This window comes from Protopterus annectens, chromosome 17.part0 (assembly GCF_019279795.1).
Source record: "Protopterus annectens isolate FY-2018-M chromosome 17.part0, PAN1.0, whole genome shotgun sequence".
Lineage (NCBI taxonomy): Eukaryota > Metazoa > Chordata > Ceratodontiformes > Protopteridae > Protopterus > Protopterus annectens.
In genome coordinates, this window is record NC_056751.1 from 141570097 (window position 1) to 141591227 (window position 21131).

The window sequence follows — 21131 nt, forward strand, 5'->3', positions numbered from 1 at the left end:
AGATTTTGAATACAATGTTCCTTTTGGAATGTACGTCACAAAGTCCCCTGACCAACTGGAAAGACTCTAGATGTTTCTTCTCAAGACTATTTCTGGACTATACAATCAAAGCTAACAAAAAGATTAAAAGCTCTATTCCTCTCCTTTTCTCATACAGATTCCCGACAGCGATCTCAGATTAGCCATTCAGTCACTGAAAGTCCCTACCATTTTCAACCTGTTCTACTTTTGTAGAACTAATGCTCTGTTTTAACACTCAAACCAAAGACCTCAACCTCCAACACAAAATCAAAAATGCCTACTGCCATGACATATTCATAACAAAGTACATTCCCTGCCTTGGAATAAACTTCCTCTACATATCACCACTTTCAAAATCAGACTTGACTACTGGACAAAAGTCTGTAAATTAATGCAGGAGGCACGGGAAAATCTTCTTAGTAGGGGTAACTAATATACTATCAATGCCAAGGGATACCGCAGATATGTTTCTTGATGACCCTTCAGGTAGAACTTCAGTATGAACCTATGAACCCAAGAAATGTGTGTGCGCTCTTCACAAGAAACAAGACTGTTAGCAAGTGCAGAAATATGTTGCGTTTACATGTTTTCTGAGGGACCACCCATTGTGCCTTGCCTTTATTTTTAAACAAATGGGACAATTCTCATTCACTAGAAGAAATCGTTTATCTTTGTGCTAACACCACACAAAAGCTACAGACAGATGAGAGAACTAAACCATGAGGTTGCAGAAAAATAACCTTGTGAAACACCTTGTCAGACAGAAATAAAACAGGCAAATCTGTGGTGACTCTTCCAGCCAACATCAGGTAAGAAGCCATCTGAACACCTGGAATGAGGTCACACAAAGAAGAGCTGAGAGAAAAACTAATCTACCACTGCCAAGTGACATTTAATCAACAGTGCTGATCAGTAATTTCAAAAGTAAAATTAAGAGCTGCTGTACACCCATCTTATACACAACACCTGCTACTCACTGATATTGCATTCAATAAATAAAACAAAGCTAATTTGTACTACTCAAGCAGATCTAATAAAATACATGTCCCATTCCGTCCCTGTAGTATGCTACAGTCTGTTTTCTGGAAAATACACATTACTGCTCATGAAGTCTTATGCAAACCGATGACAATTTGCTGGGTGATGTTTTTCATAGACGGTAAAAAAAAAAAACTGCTGACTTAAATTTACTAAATGCATCAGACTACCAACTCAGAGAGACACACGGACTTGTTTTTAATCTTCTGAATCTATTTTAGAATTTAATTACTTTTAATTAACACACAGAATGAAAACCAAAGAGTATTTAAAAAGTCTCCACCAGTATGAAGGCATTGTGTGTGTTGCATTACTTAATGACACAGTTGAATAATGATACAAAAGTGAACTTCTTAACAGAGCTCTAAAGCACGTTCAGTTGTCCTCAGTCTCTCTAAACATCTTGTCATTTACGACACCATTACCTCAAAGGGGATTCGCTTATTCTGTCCCATCTCACTAAAAGCATGTGCCAAAAGGAAAACATCATCCACACCAACACCAAGGGCAAGAAAAGGCAAAACCTACAAAAATAAGCAATGCAGAAAGTTAGGAATACTTAAGGTAAAATCAATCAATTACTAAATAAAAAGAATAAAGGAAAGTATCCACAACTGCTACAGATGGTATATAGCTTAAAAATCAATGTTATGCAAGTCATTGACATAATGATGGAATGTTGTGTAAAGGCATACCTACATTAAAATGAAGTGACATAAGTGAAAAATCTAAAATTCCTTGCAATCAACAGACACAGATGGGTGATACTCCTTAAGATCTAAGTTAGTACCATCATAATGTACTCAAGAATACAAAACCAGCAGGAGGAGACACCAGCATCTAAACTGCATCAACAAAGTTCCGACTGCACTCTCTGAAATGCTAGAGATGTTATAATTTATCAGAACACACTGTTTCTCATGCATGTATTTGTTTCCAAGATTCACAACAGACACTGGCAGTCTTGATAGAAACCCTGCTTCAAAGAAATGAAACCACATACTTGTTCCTTGTTAACAGGTTTTTGGATTAATGACATCATAATTCTCACCATGGATGTCTATATTACATCGAAAAGACCGGCGTTCGAATGGCTTAAAAATCGAAAGTGCCATACTTCGAACTTGCTTTTGTGGGAGGCTGCGCCCGCCACACCTACTGCTAATTACATACACCAACTCTAAGATCGCACTACAATGAGGAAAGGGCAAACTTTCCGATCTTCACTGTACTACGATCTCATAAAAAACACATCGATGAACAGCATTTCCGATATTAAAGCCATTCGATCTTCAGCCCCTTCAATTTCATAATAGGAACCCACTATTACAAACAGTTATTATGTAAGCAGACCGTTTTAAATGTGTTTAAATAATTGCTGAAATACATGGATGTAAGATAAATAGCTATATAAAATATAAAACTGACAACTTTTTTTGTTATTATTAAAAGACATGCTCTTTAAAATACTGAGAATAAATAGCCACATTTAATGAAATCAGTTATTGACTACAGAAAATGTACTCAATTGTTTTGCAATGCTTAAGATAAAAATACATCAACAGTGAAGGCTAAAACACCAAAACGCATTAATTAATTCATTCCCTGATTACCCACTTAATGCAATTCTGGGTCATGGGGGAGCTGTACCTAGTCCTAGCACTCAGTGGGTGCAAGAAAAAGATACTAATGCTGGGACAGGCCACCAATCCCTCACAGACACACAGACACACACCAGTAGGGACAATCTAAAAGATTGACAATTCACTTATGACACATCAGTGGGATGTGGAAGGAAATGGACCACCTGGCAAAAACCCACATAAACCCAGAAAGGACATGCAGACTCTGCACAGAACGCATCTCAGACAGAAATAAACTACAGAACAAGTACTGTAAGGTGCTGTGCTGCTCTTTAGAAAGGCATACTGGCCTAAAAAAATATACAACACAGTAAGGCAAATTAATTCTCCCTCTCTCTCACTTAACTGTACTCCTTCCAGCAAATGGATTAGATGCACCAGTGCTATGTATGGGATATAAAGAAGTATTTTCCACTCTTCCACTTGGTTTGTAGGAATTGCCAATATCTCACACTTTCTAAAATAAATGGAAGACTTACTATTCCACTGTACAGGACAGACTGCAACATGCTCATGCTTCCATCTTGGCTGTTTGGATTCCTCTTATCCTATACTATCCAATACAAACAGGCTCTTCACCTACTAATGATGCAGGAGACTTCTAACCACCACCATTCTTATTAGCCTGCTACTGCAATAAATAAGATGACTTAATCAACCTGCCTTCTTACTTTTTAATTTTACATTTCTAGGCAGCTTTTTATCTTATGATGCGAATCTGCATGTAAAAACTTTATTATTACTCAAAACTTACTATTAAATTACTTCAGACAGTAGACATACATTTTGGCTATACCTGAGTTGTTGCTGCATTAAAGGAAATTCCGATTAAAGAGCACAGGCCCAATCCTGCAGCCACTGAAAGTGCAACCAGCAAGACTCCTGCCAGGCCCACAGCCCCCTGGGACTTGGCACAATCCCATCGCAGCATGGTTAAACAGGCATAGGCAAGCTACAAACAGATCAAATAAAAAAAGCAAAACATTAGAATTGATGACATTCTAAAGCTGTTACACACACACACACACACACACACACACACACACACACACACACACATGAACATTTCCTAAATTCCTTAATATGTCCTATAGAGTGAGCACATGTATAAAGTACAAAAGGGCTACAAACTGATAAATTCTAAATTTGAGGCAAAGAACACAACAAAAACAATGAGGCCTATACCACTACAGTTTAACATGCACACAAAGGCAGATTAAGAAGATTTGCCGAAAAAAAAAGCTTTTACTCCTTAAACAAATGAAAAATGTAGCCATATCCTTACCATGAGCAAGTATCCACTGGCTACTCGAATAACACTGACGTCTGAAAATGACTTAAGGATGTCATCCAGAGTAGTGGTGGTAAAAGAGAGCACTTTTTGAGTTGAATTCTTTGTTACACTTTTATGAACGACCTAATGGGAAGAAATGAGACTTAAAACACTAATTATGAAAAGGGGAGAATTCAATACAATTGGAAGCTGCTTTCAGCCCAGTTTGCTTTTAATTCTGCTTTAAACACTATGGGATTTTCTATCTTTCTTTTCACATTTGTCTTAACCATTTCAAACTCACCAATCAGAATTGCTTTCATCAAGGTCTACAGCCTTTGTCAGCAAAAGTTATGAAATATAACATATTTTCAACTCCAGGACAGTTCATGATCACTGTTAAGCTCCCAGATACAGTTAGGTAAATGAAAGCCTACATTGTCAAGAAAGATGACTTGTTTCAGGGCTACATTTCTACATTATGGCAAGTACCATGAAAAGTCCAAGACAAAAACAGACACGGTCAGGAGACTAAAGTACAAGTACCTGTGTGCATGCAGCACAACATGAAAAAAGCAAGCCTGTGCCTTTCCACACATCATTAGAAATGCATTAATTAACGATCAAACTATATCCGACAATCCACTCTGCTTAAGGCAAGCATTACATTCATCATTTCCCAAGTCTCACCAAGAACAAAAACGCTACCATAAAGAAAGTCACTACTGATAATTGCACTAATCAACTAACAGTTTACCCACTTTAGAAAGCATGGAACTGTGTGCATCTAGCATTTAGTATGTAAACCTTACAAACTCAGTGTTCAAGCAAAACACACAGGACGTAACAACATTTTTAGGACAGTACACAGATATATACACAATCAGCTATACACACAATCGCAGACATAACGCTCTTTAAAAGGAAAGAGCACACATCGATTCCTTGATCAATTTTAATCTCTTAATCCAGTTAGAATGCTAATCCAAAAATATAGCTACTTCAGGCACAGCCCAGGGATAATGAACAATGGTCCAAACACTACACTAGGTAGTTCACAGTGAGTAAAATGAGTCTGGATAAATACAAGAATACAGAATAACAGATCAAAATCCTGCTCAAGTAAAAGCTCATAAAAAAAATATTTAATAAACACAAACTTTCACACATACAAACACTTCTTTAGGTCTTTAAACAAAATGCCTGAGGAAGCACTTGTGTGTGAAAGCTTGTGTTTATTAAACACGAGGGGAACACTACTATAGTGATGTATTGGTGGTAAAGGTGAGGTAGTTTCACATACTGGAAGACTAAAAGATGTGTAGGTTTATAAGTTTATAGGCAAGTAGTAGGTTAGCTGAGTTATAGGCAAGTACTAGGCTAGTTGTCCTTGTGAGCAACTTTAAGTTTAGCTAATTTCCCTTCCAAAGGTGAGAATCAAACCCTCTACCTTCTGTCTGTGAGGCAAACACTAACAATTACGCCAACCTCCAACCCACTACATGAAATCACATAGGGAGCCATTTTAGGTCAGATGTGTTATGTGATGGCTCTTTGCTAGAAATATTTGCAGGAAGCATCTTTCAATGTGAATAAACATGGACCTGAACTTAGGGTAGTAGTTAAGCTTAAGGTTTTCTAAAAAGGTATTAACCAGGTTTGTGGGATAATAACAGAAAAGTTGTAGTCCATGCAGTTCAATCTGGTACTAGGGGGTTGAACGGAGGGACTGGAGGGGACAAAAGACTATAAACTATAGTTAGAGGTAATATGCTTAAGCTGACTAACAAAGAATGAGGAGGAGGTCAGTGATTAATTTTGCATGACACCTCAGCAATAACTTTGATGGACTGCAAGCCATTTAGCTTCTTTAGTACTAGGAAGAGGTGCTCCATTTTTTGAAGATACTGAAATAAATCTACATCTATTACTGGATATGGTCTGCAGTAATAACATACTCTTTTTGAGGCTATAGCAATTACAGGCAGCCCAAACTCTAGCTGGGCAAGAGTTCTCATTACCAACTGCCACTATGCATGCAAAGGACAACAAGTTGGAGATTTTCCTTGCCCAGAAGAGCAGTTTGAGTTTAGCTTCACTTGAAGTGATTGACTGTTTCTAGAGGTTCTTAGTTGTTGCACCGTTGGGAGTGAGACAAGTTTTGTTGTGTTCTACAAATCATGGCTTTTTTTTTTGCTTTTTAATTAGATACTGAATTAAATAAGTTATTCTTATGCCTCTCAATGCTAGAAGTAATTTACCTACTTTTTTTTCCATGCCTGGTTAACTTCCCATGGATGGCATTCAATGGGAGGGCCAAGCCGAACCACTCCTCACGTGTACAGTGAACCAACGTCAGCAAGCCACCCTGCCCTCTCTCAGACATTTGACTCCCTGGCTTTCACCTGAAAAATCTAACTGTCCAGTGTACTCTGTGCATATGCCCATCCCTCTTCCACACCCAGAAAGGGACTCCAATCCTTCCCTGCCAGAACCTCAAATACCAAAGTCGTTAACAGAACCTAGGTCACCTGCAATGCACATAGAGCTTTATCTCTCTATGCCAGTGATGCTGGCCAAGCTGTTCTAGCTCTTTTTTTTTGATTATTCTGTACAACAGGCTGTACCTGTTAATCACTATCTGCATACAAGATAACAGAAATGTGCAGGAGTTCAGCTTGACAGTTTGTTACATAACACAGAGAACAGGTAAACTGATGGACCCTTGAGGAACTCCTTTATTCAGCCTGGGCCGCAGAGGTTGAAGAAACCACTACTCTTTTATTTAGAAAGTATTTAAACCTACGGGCTCACTCCGCTCCCCATACCCTGACCAAAATTTTCACACGCCCCCACTACTCCTACTCTGCCCCCAATTCACACCCGCCCTACTACATTTATTTCAACACCAAACCCATCCCTCACTCAACCAATCATCTCCACTCTGTAACCCCTCCCCTCTCTACCTCCACCTGCCAATCACAACCACTCCAATCCCACCCAAAGTCCCTATAAACATCTATTCTACTCCATCTATACACATATACAATCTGCCCTACTAATTTTATACTGCTAATATATACACACTCCTCTACCATACCTTGTCTTCTACCTCAAAACATTCTCACCCCATCTATCTGCATTCTATTCTTACTCCCTTTCTACCACGCTACCTCCTATTCCTATAACCAACTCCACCCCTCCCCCTTCCTGTCCTACCCCCCCACTTTCAACCTCCTTCCTCATCCTACTAAAACACACTTCCACAACATATCTGCCTCTCTAGTTCAACCCAACATACTCCACTACTTCAGAATAAAACTTTTCCCCCTTCAATTAAATACTACAAACCTAAACTAATACCTTACTGTCCACAAGTATTAAAGACCAAATTAAAAATACTACTACCCTTCCTCAACTACCTCTGCTTAGCAGGAGACATACACCCAAATCCTGGACCAAATACTTCCTCTAGTCCCAATCTCCCTGTCACAAGCAATAAAACCAACCATAAATACCTCAAATTCTTCACCATCAATGCCCAAAGTCTAAGAAATAAAGTAGCCCACTTTCATGCTTGGCTAAACTACAACCTACCTGACATTGTAGCCATCTCAGAAACCTGGCTAAAACCTCATATCTGTGACTCTGAAATCCTCCTTCTGGATTCCAATCTCTCAGACATGACCGCTTAAATAGAAAAGGGGGTGGGATAGCCTTAATCTACTCTAATCTGCTCTCCATCCCTCCCTACCCCAATCCCATCCCTCCAGTCAACAATGCAGAACTAGTAATAGGACTACTGAAAATAAATGACCACAAAATCATTTGTATCACTGCCCTCTACAGCCCCCCCCCCCCCGGTGATAGCACCACTACTCTTGAAGAACTTCTCCTCTGGACCTCTACCAATATTAAGCTACAGACCTTCATACTTGGGAGATGTAAATATTGACTGGAATAAAATCAACAACCCTAATCCCACCATATCCATCAATCTATTTAACTATACCCAACTAACTAACTCCATTACCAGACCCAACAAAACAAACCCCCCAGGTACCACACTAATAAAGTCTTAAACTCTGGCATTATACCTGACCCTATAGGAGACCACTTGCCAGCTTTCATCCACCGAGCTAACCACTCCTCTCCTCAGCTACACCAATATATTCACACACATAACCTCACAAATTTTAACCCCACTGCATTCACTGACTCCCTAAAACAAACTGGAACCCCCTAAAAATTCTACCACTAGACAATGCTGTAGAATATTTCAACTCAACCTTCTTAAACGTCCTCAATGCCCTAGCTCCACCAAGAACAAAAAAAAAAAAAAAAGTAAAAACCAATACCGCCCCATGGGTAACCAAAGAGACCAAAAAACGTATGCTACAAAGAGATAAATCCTGGAAAACATATCAAAACAAGCAGTTGGAAACTTTTCTTCAATATAAACAACTCCGCAACCTTGTTAAAAAAACAAATCACAGACAAATAGTCCTACTATATCAAACTCCAGTCTAACCAATCAAAAAACCCCAAACATTTCTGGAATTCCATTAATTCTTTTCTCAACCCAGCTACCAAAAACAACCTCTGCCCTGACACCAGCAAACCTGATCATGAAATAGCCTCTCTATTCAATTCCTTCTTCACCAACTCCATAGCAAAACTGACCAAGACCTTCCCTAACAACCCTTCCCCTCAACCTATCCAATCTTCCTCACCCCCTACACCACCCTCTGCCCCCAACCCTCCTCCAATATTTGAACGTAAACCCATCTCAACCTCCCACATAAAAATACTCTCTAAATTAAAACCATGCTCCAATGCCCCTGACAATATCCCATCTTCCTTCCTAAAAATAGCCGCAGATGGTATCGCTCTTTCCATTAGCATCTTGATCAATAGATCCATGCAGGAATCATATGTGCCCAAATTATGGCATGCTGCCTTTATTCTACCTCTCCATAAAGGAGGCAAAAATAACAGCATCTCTAACTATCGCCCCATAGCTATCCTCTCCCCAATCTCAAAACTTCTGGAAAAATGCATCCACCCTCAGCTTATGCCATTCCTAGCCAATCACCAACTAATCACTCCAACACAACATGGCTTCCGACCTGACTATAGTACTATCACTGCCCATCTCTCCTTCTTAGACCCAATAAATCTTGCCCGTGACTCTGGAAGAATAGTACTCTCGTCACTACCTATCTACTCCCCTCACTAATGTAGGAGGCTCCTCTACTAATAAATGTTATCTGCCTCTTTCTCCTCCAAATTGGAAGTCTGTTATAGTAAGATTTCTAAATTTGCCACCAAAGCCAAATTCTCCTCCCTCATTGTACTGCCCTTCATTTGTTAAATTGGCTTGAACTCTCCAACCATCTAGACTATCTCCAAATTACTACAGCCCACAGACTAATTTTTCAACCTACTAAGTGCCCAGCACTAACCAACATCTATCAACCTTACACACCTCAGAGAACTTTAAGATATACTCCAAAAACCTAATCACTGTCAGCAAACCCAATCGTCCTGCTGGTCAGCTTTTGCTATCTTTTTCCTTAGCTAAAAAATGGAATTCTCTTCCTTCCTCCCTAAAGACTTGTGAAAACTTTGAAACCTTTTAAAACTCATCTACATTCCTATCTTTCCTCTAACAGGAAATGCAGCTGCACTCTCCCCACCTAGCCTAATAATCTATCCACCCCTTAAACTCCTGACTAACTCTGCGTACAAGCTAAGCCAACATAAATGTACATATTGTAAATAACATAACTGTACATATTATAAATAACCCTTTCCACCTTTTTTTTCTCTCTTTTCCTTCTAAGTCTTTATTCTCCCACTCAAGTTAAGTTACAACTGCCATCCTAAATATTTAGATACTATGTAACCAAATAATTTATTCCTGTTCTCTAGCATGAAATGAAATTGTAATTGCGTTTTCTTTACTACGATTGCATCTGCAACTAAACAATGTACTGCGGAGCTTTTCTCCCCGGGCCTCCACTGAAAACGGGCTCCCTGAGCCCAGTGGACCTCCCTGGTCATAAAACTGGAAATAAATAAATAAATAAAATGTATTCCACCTTGGATAAGGGCACTGAGCAATAAATTTTGACTGAGTGGATAAAAAAGTCTTTACCAGGTCAATAAAAAGAGAACCTCATAAGGTGCCATCATCCATGTTTTGAAGGCTGTCATCAGAGAGGACATGTAACATTGTTTTACTTCCTCCTGATCAAAATTCATGTAGGTTATGACACAGTACTATATTCTTATGGGGATATTCACAAAGATGACAGAAATGTTTTCTCAAGAAGTTTACCAACAGTACACAGAATGGACAATAGCCTATACTCAATTGTTGATGCAAATTTAGAAAGTTTTGGTACAAAATTCATAATGGCTTTTAACTATGATTCTGGTAAGATTTTTTGTTAAGATATAAAGATGTTTGTTTCAGAAGGTGTTCTTTACAGGAAATAACAAAACAAGAGTATGAACCACTGACTCCTGTAGAAAGCATCGCAGGGGATCATGTCTGCTCTCTTTTCAATATCTTGAGTCTTAATTATTCAGAAGTAAAGTTATAGAAAGAAAAGTGGAGGTTTGGTCAGTGATGGGATGGGTACTTTATGTAGGACATGGTAGCAGTTGTAAAAATTAGCCTGTTCCAGAGGTTTCATGAAGTACAAGGTAGTGGATCACCAGTTAGAAGGTTAAGTTCTAGAAGTGTTACTTAGAAGGTCCACCTGACATAATTGAAATTGTACTGTTTGAATCTTCTAGGTCGCCTTTTAAAAAAGGTCTCTGAGTAGTACCAATTTTTATTTGCTTTCTTATGAGGGAAATATTTTCCATTACTTCCAAGTGGAGACTCTTATTTTGTATACAGCTTTTAATAATTTTGCAATCTAATAGTTCTGTTTTTTATGATATGGCTAACTAGGAAAGTAACTTTTCTATAAAGTTAGTAGGAGGAATCAGTGTTAGCAGTAACAATCAAAGTGCTTTTTTGACAGCTCCTTTTTCAAGACAATGATGCTCTTTTGAATGTCGAGATGAAAGGTAATTCATTTGGGAGAATTTTTTGAGGGAATATTTAGAAATAAATTAGCTAAGAGTTGGGTGTCTTTCCAGGGGGAGCTAGTACGTATCTTCCTACAAGAAAGGTGACTGGCAATCCTACATGCTTTGCAAGGGATAGTCTGCACCTCTCTTTCAAGGACTTTCACAAACTGGCCAAAGCCTTTGCTGCCCCCATCATGCCTTTTCAAATAGAGTTTATCTAATGAACATACCAACCTAACTAAAAAGTCAAATTATAAACTAGACATCAAGGTGGTCCTTCACAATGCCAGGAGGCTTGGCAATAAACTGGCAAATTTGGAGGTGCTCCTGCATCTGGAAGTAGTCCATGTTTATTTAGCTACACAGACATGGTTCAGGTGTAATAAGGGCACAGCATCCATGCCAGGGTTCTAAGTGCCTATTACACCTTCAAGCCCACTGGTAATGGTGGAGGTGTCCCCGTGTTTGTCTGGGATTTCATCCTTTCTAAAGTGACACCCCATAACCCAAACCCCACCGACTGTGAGCTCAAACGCTGGCTTACATTTCAACTGTTAGCTTTTTTACCAATCCTTTCTGATGACCCCTACAGGATTATGAAATCTTCTTGAAATTCCATGAAAATAACCCTACAACAGATGGTTCTTTAATCCTCAATGACTAACTACCCTTCCATAGACTGGAGCAAAAACTATATCCCTCCGTCTCCCATCAGTAAATCAGGACATCCCCAGTACCTGCCCCCTTCCCTTTACATCTAGGGAACAGGTCATCACTGCTCTCTCAAAGGCAAAATAATACAGCCTCTGTGGGACTCGATAACATCCCAGGCTGCATCCTACGTGAACTCAGGTAGGAACTTGCAGCACCATTAGGCACCCTATTCAACCAAACCCGGAGTACTGCTTTCATCCCAGCTGAGTGGAGGACAGCCACTGTCATCCCTTTATACAAAGGTGGAGTGTCCACCGATCTGGGAAATTATAGACCCATCAGCCTAACAAGCCTGATTTGCAAGGCCATGGAACGGATTATCTTGGCCCTGATAAACATGGACATTGGCAACCTCCAAACACTTGATCCTACACAGTTTGGCTTCATCAAGGGGAGGTCATGGCTGCTAAACTTGGTCAACTTCTTTGAGAAAGTCACCAAAGCCATGGACAAGGGGAAGATGGTACACACCACCTACCTTGACCTGGCTAAAGCCTTTGACACTATTCCCCACTTGGGCATAATAGATAAACTCTCTCAACTAAGCATCAAGCCATATGTTACCATATTGGTAGCAAACTGGCTCATTGATAGAGCCCATGTAGTCAAAATAGGGGAAGCCACCTCAAGCAGTAGGAATCTAACAAGCAGCGTACCTCAGGGTTCGGTCTTGGGGCCTCTGTTATTTGGGATATACTTTTCTGAGGTGCAGGCCAAAACCAGTGGGCTATGGCTGACCAAGTTTGCAGATGACAGCAAGCTGGGTGGTGTCAATTTTCCAAATGTGAACATCCTCCAAGAGGGTCTCACTAAGACAAATGACTGGTGCCAGAAACATGGCCTCAAGCTGAATACCAAAAAATGCATCATCCCCTTTGGGGAGGGTGACATCTCCACAAATTATCACATTAATAACGTCCTAAGCACTCAATTAGTCGTGAGGGATTTGGGCACCCAGGTTGACAGCAACCTTGACTTTTGACCACCATGTTGCTTCAGTTGTATGGAAACCCGCCTACATGGCCCACCTCATAAGTAAGGGCATCTCATCCAGGGACAAGGAGGTCATAACATCCCTGTATTCTTCCCTTATAAGGCCCATTACTGAGTACAATCCTACTTTCAGCATGTGCCTTGCAAAGCACATGCAGCAGCTGGAGAGACCACAGAGGTTCCTCACCAAGATAATCCACGGCCTCAAACATCTACCATATACAGACAGGCTAAAAGCCCTATCCCTCTACTCAGTTTCACACAAACTCCTCAGAGGTGACCTCTGTCTGGCATACAAGGCGATCACGGAGCCCACCTTGAAGGGACTGCTGCATATTCATTAAGTCAAGCTCCACTTAAAACCCACACGCCCGGCCTCAACCTGGTCTGTGACATCACCAAGACTTGTTGGAGGGACAGATGCATGTCCAAGAGACTCCCTCTCCACATCAAGCAGACTACCTCTTTACCCCCTTTTTAAGCACAACCTGGATAAATGGATTGGAAAAAGAAAATATACCCCTGGGATTCCACCCATGTCCCTGCTGAACAGGGGCATCGGGTTCTGATTTGTCTAAACATGGGCTAAACTCTTGGCTAGGCTTATAAGAGCCTCAGGAACAATAGCCTAGTAACCGCCTGTGAGTACTTGTACTTCTGATACTGGTTATATACAACACTTCTTAGTGTAGGTTAATGAAAATTCCCTGGATCAAATTATCAGAAATCCTACCAGTGTGTTAATATTATGGACTCAGCCTCATCATAATCGCTGCCTTGGGTTTGCCCCTTTAGCTAATTTGCATAACAAACAGGCAACTTTTACTCTGAAAGCATTCATCCTGCTGATAACCACCACCACAATCTTTAGAGACTTCAAAAAACAAAGTGCAAACCTTTTACAATTCTACAACAAATCTCAATTTAACCATGCTAACGCCACTGTGGATTCAGGATATGCAGCCACCTATGACAATGTTCTTTATGCTCGTTTTGACAAATGCATTGATAAAGCAGTCTCCAACATCAAATTCAACTACAAACCACCCTGGTAGTCAGTAGACATTAACAAATGATGCATTATAAGGAAGAAACTGCTTAGATTACCATGTACAGTTAGGAACTCTCATCACAAAGAGAATATAAAATGCTTCAACAAGAAACTGAAGGCAGTTATTAAGACCAGCAAAACATCCCACGGAATGTAGGATAACTTCTGAAGCCAAGGATAATTATAAGCCCTTCTTTAACTATGTTAGAAAAGTAAGGAATAATTTTTTATCTCTGAGCCAGCTCCAGAAAAATCTCAAAGGATCATATTCTTAAAGCATTCTCTAAGACCAAAAACACCTCTTCACTGGGTCCTGACAATATACCGGTTTGTGTAATAAACAGTGTCAAGCAAGCTCCTTCTGATCCCATCCTTAAGTTGTTCCGGAGTCATGGAGCACTGTGGTGATAATACCTCTCTATAAAGGAGGCCGCCACCACTATCTGCGGAAACTACAAACCCATTAGCCTAGGACTCTAAAAAAATTTGATAAGGTTTGACCCACAGAAATTTGGAGTTATTAAATCTTGTGTGCTTCTTTGAAAAGGCCATGCAGGCAGTGGACATTACTGTTCATGCTGCCTACTTAAGTTGAATGTCTTTGCCAGAAACATCACACAAAGAGCACTAAACAAAAAGAAAAGTGCCACTAAGCACCCAAGGTGCCAACTGTGAAAATAAATCAAACAGGAACACTCCAGAGGCCTACTTGATTTGCTGTCACACAGAGATTGTTAATAAGTTAATGGCCCTAAACAATTATTCCTATGAGGTAAGATGGGCAACAACCTTGTTCAAAGACAGAACAAACATTGTCAGAGTCTGTGATGCCACCAAAGTAAGGGAAAAAGGAGGCCAGTGGTGCTTCCTAGGATTCTGTACTAGGTCTCAGACTCCTTTTCGATATATATTTGTCTGAAACACTAACAAGAATCCCTGGATGATTAAGTTCAATGCTGACTAAGTTGGGCACAGTAGTAAATCAACCAATGATCCTATAACCTTTGATGACGCCAACACTTGTTAAACCCCTTGAGGGAGCCAACACTTGTTAACTTCTGGTGCACAGAAAAAGGTCCCAGCCTAACACTAAGAAATGCAGTACCACCTCCTTTGGAAAAAAAACATTCCTACTACTTACTGCATCAACAACACTCCACTCTCTAGCAAGTCTGAGATCAGGGACTTGAGCACCTAATTAGATAACTCCAGCTCCTTCAAATCACCATGCGGCTATTGTAGTCAGAAATCCTTTCAATATCTCAAAACTAATCACAAAAGACTTCTCATCTAAAACTAATGAAGTCACTGTTCCCTTGTACTCTGCCCAATTATAGAATATAATGCACATTTTGGCATGTAACTCACATATCAAAAAACTTGAAAAAAATGCTGAGGTTCCTAACAAACAGAATTTCGGGACTCAAAAATCTCAGTTGTCAGAAAAGACTGGAATCAATATCCCCGATTCAATGTTGTATAGGCTCTTGAAAGGAACCCTGCGCTTTACCTTCTGTGCTCTCAAGGAACCTGCTAGCAGTGACCTCCTCTCTCCTCGCTACATCAAATAGTGCAGCCAACATTAAAACAAGAGACCTCAACTTGGATCAGATAAACAAAACTAAAGGGAAGAGAGAAGCTCATTACCCAGCACATCCCTTTTTTCTGGAACAGTCTCCCCTTGCATGTCAAGCAATGTGACACCATGTCAGCCTTTAAACAAATCTTGGAAAAAAATGGATAGGAGCCATTAAAAAAAAACTTGCATTTCCTTTGACTATTGCGATAGACAGAACTGAAATGGAAGTTATGTTATTAGGGAAATTAGTGATAAGTTTAATAAGGGATATATATATATATATATATATATATATATATATATATATATATATATATATATATACACACGCACACACACACACATATATATATATATATATATATATATATACCTATATATATATATATATATATATATATATAAAACTGGAAATAAATAAATAAATAAATGTATTCCACCTTGGATAAGGGCACTGAGCAATAAATTTTGACTGAGTGGATAAAAAGTCTTTACCAGGTCAATAAAGAGAACCTCATAAGGTGCCATCATCCATGTTTTGAAGGCTGTCATCAGAGAGGACATGTAACATTGTTTTACTTCCTCCTGATCAAAATTCATGTAGGTTATGACACAGTACTATATTCTTATGGGGATATTCACAAAGATGACAGAAATGTTTTCTCAAGAAGTTTACCAACAGTACACAGAATGGACAATAGCCTATACTCAATTGTTGATGCAAATTTAGAAAGTTTTGGTACAAAATTCATAATGGCTTTTAACTATGATTCTGGTAAGATTTTTTGTTAAGATATAAAGATGTTTGTTTCAGAAGGTGTTCTTTACAGGAAATAACAAAACAAGAGTATGAACCACTGACTCCTGTAGAAAGCATCGCAGGGGATCATGTCTGCTCTCTTTTCAATATCTTGAGTCTTAATTATTCAGAAGTAAAGTTATAGAAAGAAAAGTGGAGGTTTGGTCAGTGATGGGATGGGTACTTTATGTAGGACATGGTAGCAGTTGTAAAAATTAGCCTGTTCCAGAGGTTTCATGAAGTACAAGGTAGTGGATCACCAGTTAGAAGGTTAAGTTCTAGAAGTGTTACTTAGAAGGTCCACCTGACATAATTGAAATTGTACTGTTTCGAATCTTCTAGGTCGCCTTTTAAAAAAGGTCTCTGAGTAGTACCAATTTTTATTTGCTTTCTTATGAGGGAAATATTTTCCATTACTTCCAAGTGGAGACTCTTATTTTGTATACAGCTTTTAATAATTTTGCAATCTAATAGTTCTGTTTTTTATGATATGGCTAACTAGGAAAGTAACTTTTCTATAAAGTTAGTAGGAGGAATCAGTGTTAGCAGTAACAATCAAAGTGCTTTTTTGACAGCTCCTTTTTCAAGACAATGATGCTCTTTTGAATGTCGAGATGAAAGGTAATTCATTTGGGAGAATTTTTTGAGGGAATATTTAGAAATAAATTAGCTAAGAGTTGGGTGTCTTAAGTTTAATATCTTCCTACAAGAAAGGACTGGCAATCCTACATGCTTAAACATATCTGCATCCTTCAAACAGATGTTGTCTCACTCGAATGGGTCATCAGGCTTCTTCAACCTTGTGGTCTGGGTACATTCATGCCCTGCTGTAGCGTTATCCATGTAATGGCTGGAAGCGCAAATAGCCATATAATTTTTGCAACTTGTCCTGCAAGGGGACATATCTTGTCTTTGTTTCAAGATTAGACCTTGGTGGGTCTCTCCCGACTGGTAGTATCCTGCCCTGTAGTCTCGGGGAAGCAGTGGTTTGTTTACTTTTATTGTGTCATTTGTATGTTTCCACCTGTCTAGCTAACAGGGGATTGATGCTACGCAGTTACACATTTGTTGATTGGGCCCCTCAAACCCCCATTGGCACGGTGGCCTGCCAACAACATATGTAATCACTTAACAACTGTAATTGCCATATCCTAGTTATATATCTGTGTATATTTACATGCCTTTTACAAGCATTGACACACACACACAGTACATATATATAGTATATATATATATATATATATATACACACACACACATAAAATGACATGTGGATGTATGGGTGGCTGCATATGTATATATCTATATGTGGGTTTTTATATATGTCTGTGTATGTATGTATACATTTGTACTACAGAGAGGGAGAGGTATATCTCTATGTAGTTATGGGTATATATACACACACATACCTTTACATATTTATCTATATATCCTGTCATGTTGCCTGTTATTGCTGGGCATTGTGTCATGTGCATACCGGCCAACCTTGTGTGCCACGTACGCTTTGTGATACATGCAACTACATCCGTTAGTGTACACAGAGTCACACATGAAACCTATTGCTAGTACCAGGTAATCATTCTTCCCATGCGGGACAGCCCGAACATTGGGTATACAACTTTCATCTATATCCAGAGTTACATAGGTGCCCTTGGCTATGTGCATGGACGATGGCGTGTGCCAGACCTAGGATACTTGGGTAGAGACAACATAAGGGATGGGTCCCGAGGGGCGAGGTGTGTGTGGAGGGGGGGCAATGTGTAGTGGTGTGGTAGCTACAGGCTGGTAACCAGGGTTGAGATGGTGGCTGCATGTGTGCAGTGGGTGGGGGGAAGCAGAAATGTGGGTAATGCATGTATAGCTCATGGATGGCCTTGGTTGGATGGGCCTGTACTGCTCAAGCCGCCTAGTGTGTGGGGGAGAGGGGGATGTGATGTCAACATGTGGAACATAACCAAGGACTAATTTAAATCCCTATTTCCATGACACATGTACATTACATTGAGCTTGGTAGTGTTTTGCAGGGTGATCGTGTTTGTCTGGGCAGGGGAGTATGCCAATTTGTATATGATGTATATTGTTTGGGGCCTGTCAAGGCCTTTCATGGTGCATGTGGACATATATGTGTCTGTTAATCTATCATTGCTATCTACAGATGTCTGGCCATATATACCTCTGTGGGTGTATATATTTGCTTACATATTTCTAACTATGTCCGTATATACTTATGGGGACATTTCTCTGCATACATATGTGTAACTTGCTGTGTGTATGTGGACGCATGGATGTTGACAGATATATGTGTAGTCATCGGCATTTGCATGTATATCTGTTCATATATTTGTATATGTATGTATATATATATATATATATATATATATATATATATATATATATATATATATATATATATATATATATATATATATATTAATAATATATATATATATATATATATATATATATATATATATATGTATGTATATGTATATGTGTGTGTGTATAGATATATATATATATATATATATATACATGTTGTATATGACTACATCTATGGATATTTTGTATCCATTTAGATAGTAATATATTTGCACACACACGTTCATCTAGCTGTAGGTCTACATTCTCTGTGCTGTTGCATGACTGGACTGGAGGATATGTTTCTGACAATGTCAACTTTATTTGTATCTGTCATAGCTTAGTGGTAATTCCTTTTGTCTATGGTGTACAGGGTCCTTGGTTTGATTTCTGCAGAGCTTTTATTTGTTGCTGGGCAGAACATGGGTTGTTGGGTACTGAGTGATTACGGCACATTAAAGTGGTTGTATGCGGGTGTGCACAGGTTTGCACAGAGCTAAGCACTGCTAACCTCTGGCTACAGTTTCTAACACTCAGTTAGCTTCTACTTTGCTTAATCTGTGTAGGTAATGCTTACCCCCGTGCAAACACATTTACACTTGCTTACTAGTGCTTATATATGCTTACTACTGCTTATTTGTGCTTACACCTGCTTACTAGTGCCTTATTAATACAGTCATCCAGTTCACATTTAATGTTATTTTGTAGGTTATACAGGAAATATATGAGAAAAAAATGTTCATATACAGATTTCATATGGAGAATGGTATGTGCTGCAGTGGGACTCGAACCGGAAATGCCTGCTTGTTAGGCAGACGCCCTGCACACTACACTATTGCTGTGCTGCGTCATTTGCATATATCTTCCTTGTTATCCTCTTCAGCCTTTTCAGCTCCTTTAACTGTAGCTAAGTGATGGGCACACCCGCACACCTACGGTTAGCTGTACTCAGATTTATAATAAATATGACGGGTTTTCTTCGGTTTATTTATACGTACTGTTGCTGTTGTACACATGGGGGACTGTTGGTGGGGATATGTGGACACCTATGAGCAGCCTCATTCATTTATTTCCACTTTCTGCTGTTCTACTTTGCAGGGGCATGTTTATTCTGAGTGCTCTGCTCTCCAACACACATCCTGCACTCGTTCACGCTCCATTTATGCCTAGGAGGTCAGGCAGCGTGCCTTCCTTAATATGCATGGCACTCTGCCATCCTGCTCCTAAGCGGTGCTTCCGTGCAGGACTAGACTAGTCCTGCACGGAAGATTAGTAAATCGGGGGGGCTAGTCTAATCTTCCTATTTCCTAGCTATATCTAAGAGCAAACAGTTCTAAAATAAACTTACATATAGAGCAAGACAGTGCTGGTGATGTTGGATATTTTGAAGACAAATGCCAAATGCCCTGAGCCTCTCTGTCCTTAAACTGATAACACAGTACTACTGACTTATTTCAGATTACATAATTTTTTCTCTAGTCCCCAGGCTAACAGAAACTCAGAGTTTAGCAGCCTTTTTGATCTTGCACCTGATCAGGAAGCTACAGCAATAAAAGACATTATACATGCAAATTCAAGCAATTAACTCTGGTCTCAAAACACTAGCAAGAATTCCTTCATCCAGACATCTTGGCTCAGAGTTATGAGATCAAACAATTATACAATGCTTGACTTATCAGCTTTCCTCCAGCAGAGTGCACTGTGGTTACATTGTTGAAGTTCAACAACCAATACAATTTTCTTATTTAAGAGAACAAGCCTGTGACTTATATTAACATTGTGTTTCCTCCTACTTTATTTTGCTTTTGCATCATCTTAAAAGTACTCAATTGTATTTATTACTGCTTGGTGTAACTCATTCTAAGCCTTTTAGTTAAAGCACTTGGGCTTCAGACCAGTTGTTTTACATTGAGAAGGTTTGTGGTCTGCACTCTAGTGGCATAACAGGTAGCTTACATCCTTCTAAGTTGGGAACTGCTGATTGAGGGCTCAGTGTCTGTTATTCTAAAAGTGTATTAATTCTGGTTTAAGTACTTGGGCTTCAGGCCAGTTATTTTACATTAAGAGGGTTCGTGGTCTGCACTCTTGTGGGAGGAGAGGCTGGACTCTGCCCTTCTGAGCTGGGAATTTCTGGTTAAAGGCTTATAGTGCCTGCATATTTGAACTGTTTCTTACTGAAATTGGTACACCTTGTTTGCTGTAGCATAGACTAGATCCAGGCCTGCTGAATCTAGCTTTATTTGTATGCTTTTTGTTTGTTTGCTTGTTATTTCCCTGAAACGCTAATTCCACCTAAAACACGGCTTTTCAGCACTTCTGTGGATCCCTAGTGATATCTGCATTGCTTACTGTACTTATTTCCTTGTTTCACTTGAAAGAAAGTTACTGTTTGTCATTTTTGCATTTAAGTTACCTGTAACACACTGCATTTAAGTTACCCGGAACTTGCTCACTGAAGCAATTATATAAGTCAGCACTAAAAAATTAAAAGCACTACACCCTCACAAACTCCCCTTGAGTACCTTGTTCCCCATTGGCCCTTTTCTTCAATTATAAAGGAATTCCCAATACTA

General features: G+C 39.3%; 1 protein-coding gene across 1 annotated transcript in view; it reads right to left on the minus strand.

Moving 5' to 3' along the window:
- Nucleotides 1-21131, minus strand: part of PTCH1 (patched 1) — a gene marked incomplete in the record, with an annotated part of 1119051 nt that overhangs the window by 398986 nt on the left and 698934 nt on the right. Inside the window, 3 exon segments of the mRNA XM_044059325.1 lie at nucleotides 1485-1583; nucleotides 3499-3654; nucleotides 3988-4119. Of these exon segments, the coding sequence (XP_043915260.1) occupies nucleotides 1485-1583; nucleotides 3499-3654; nucleotides 3988-4119 (387 nt within the window).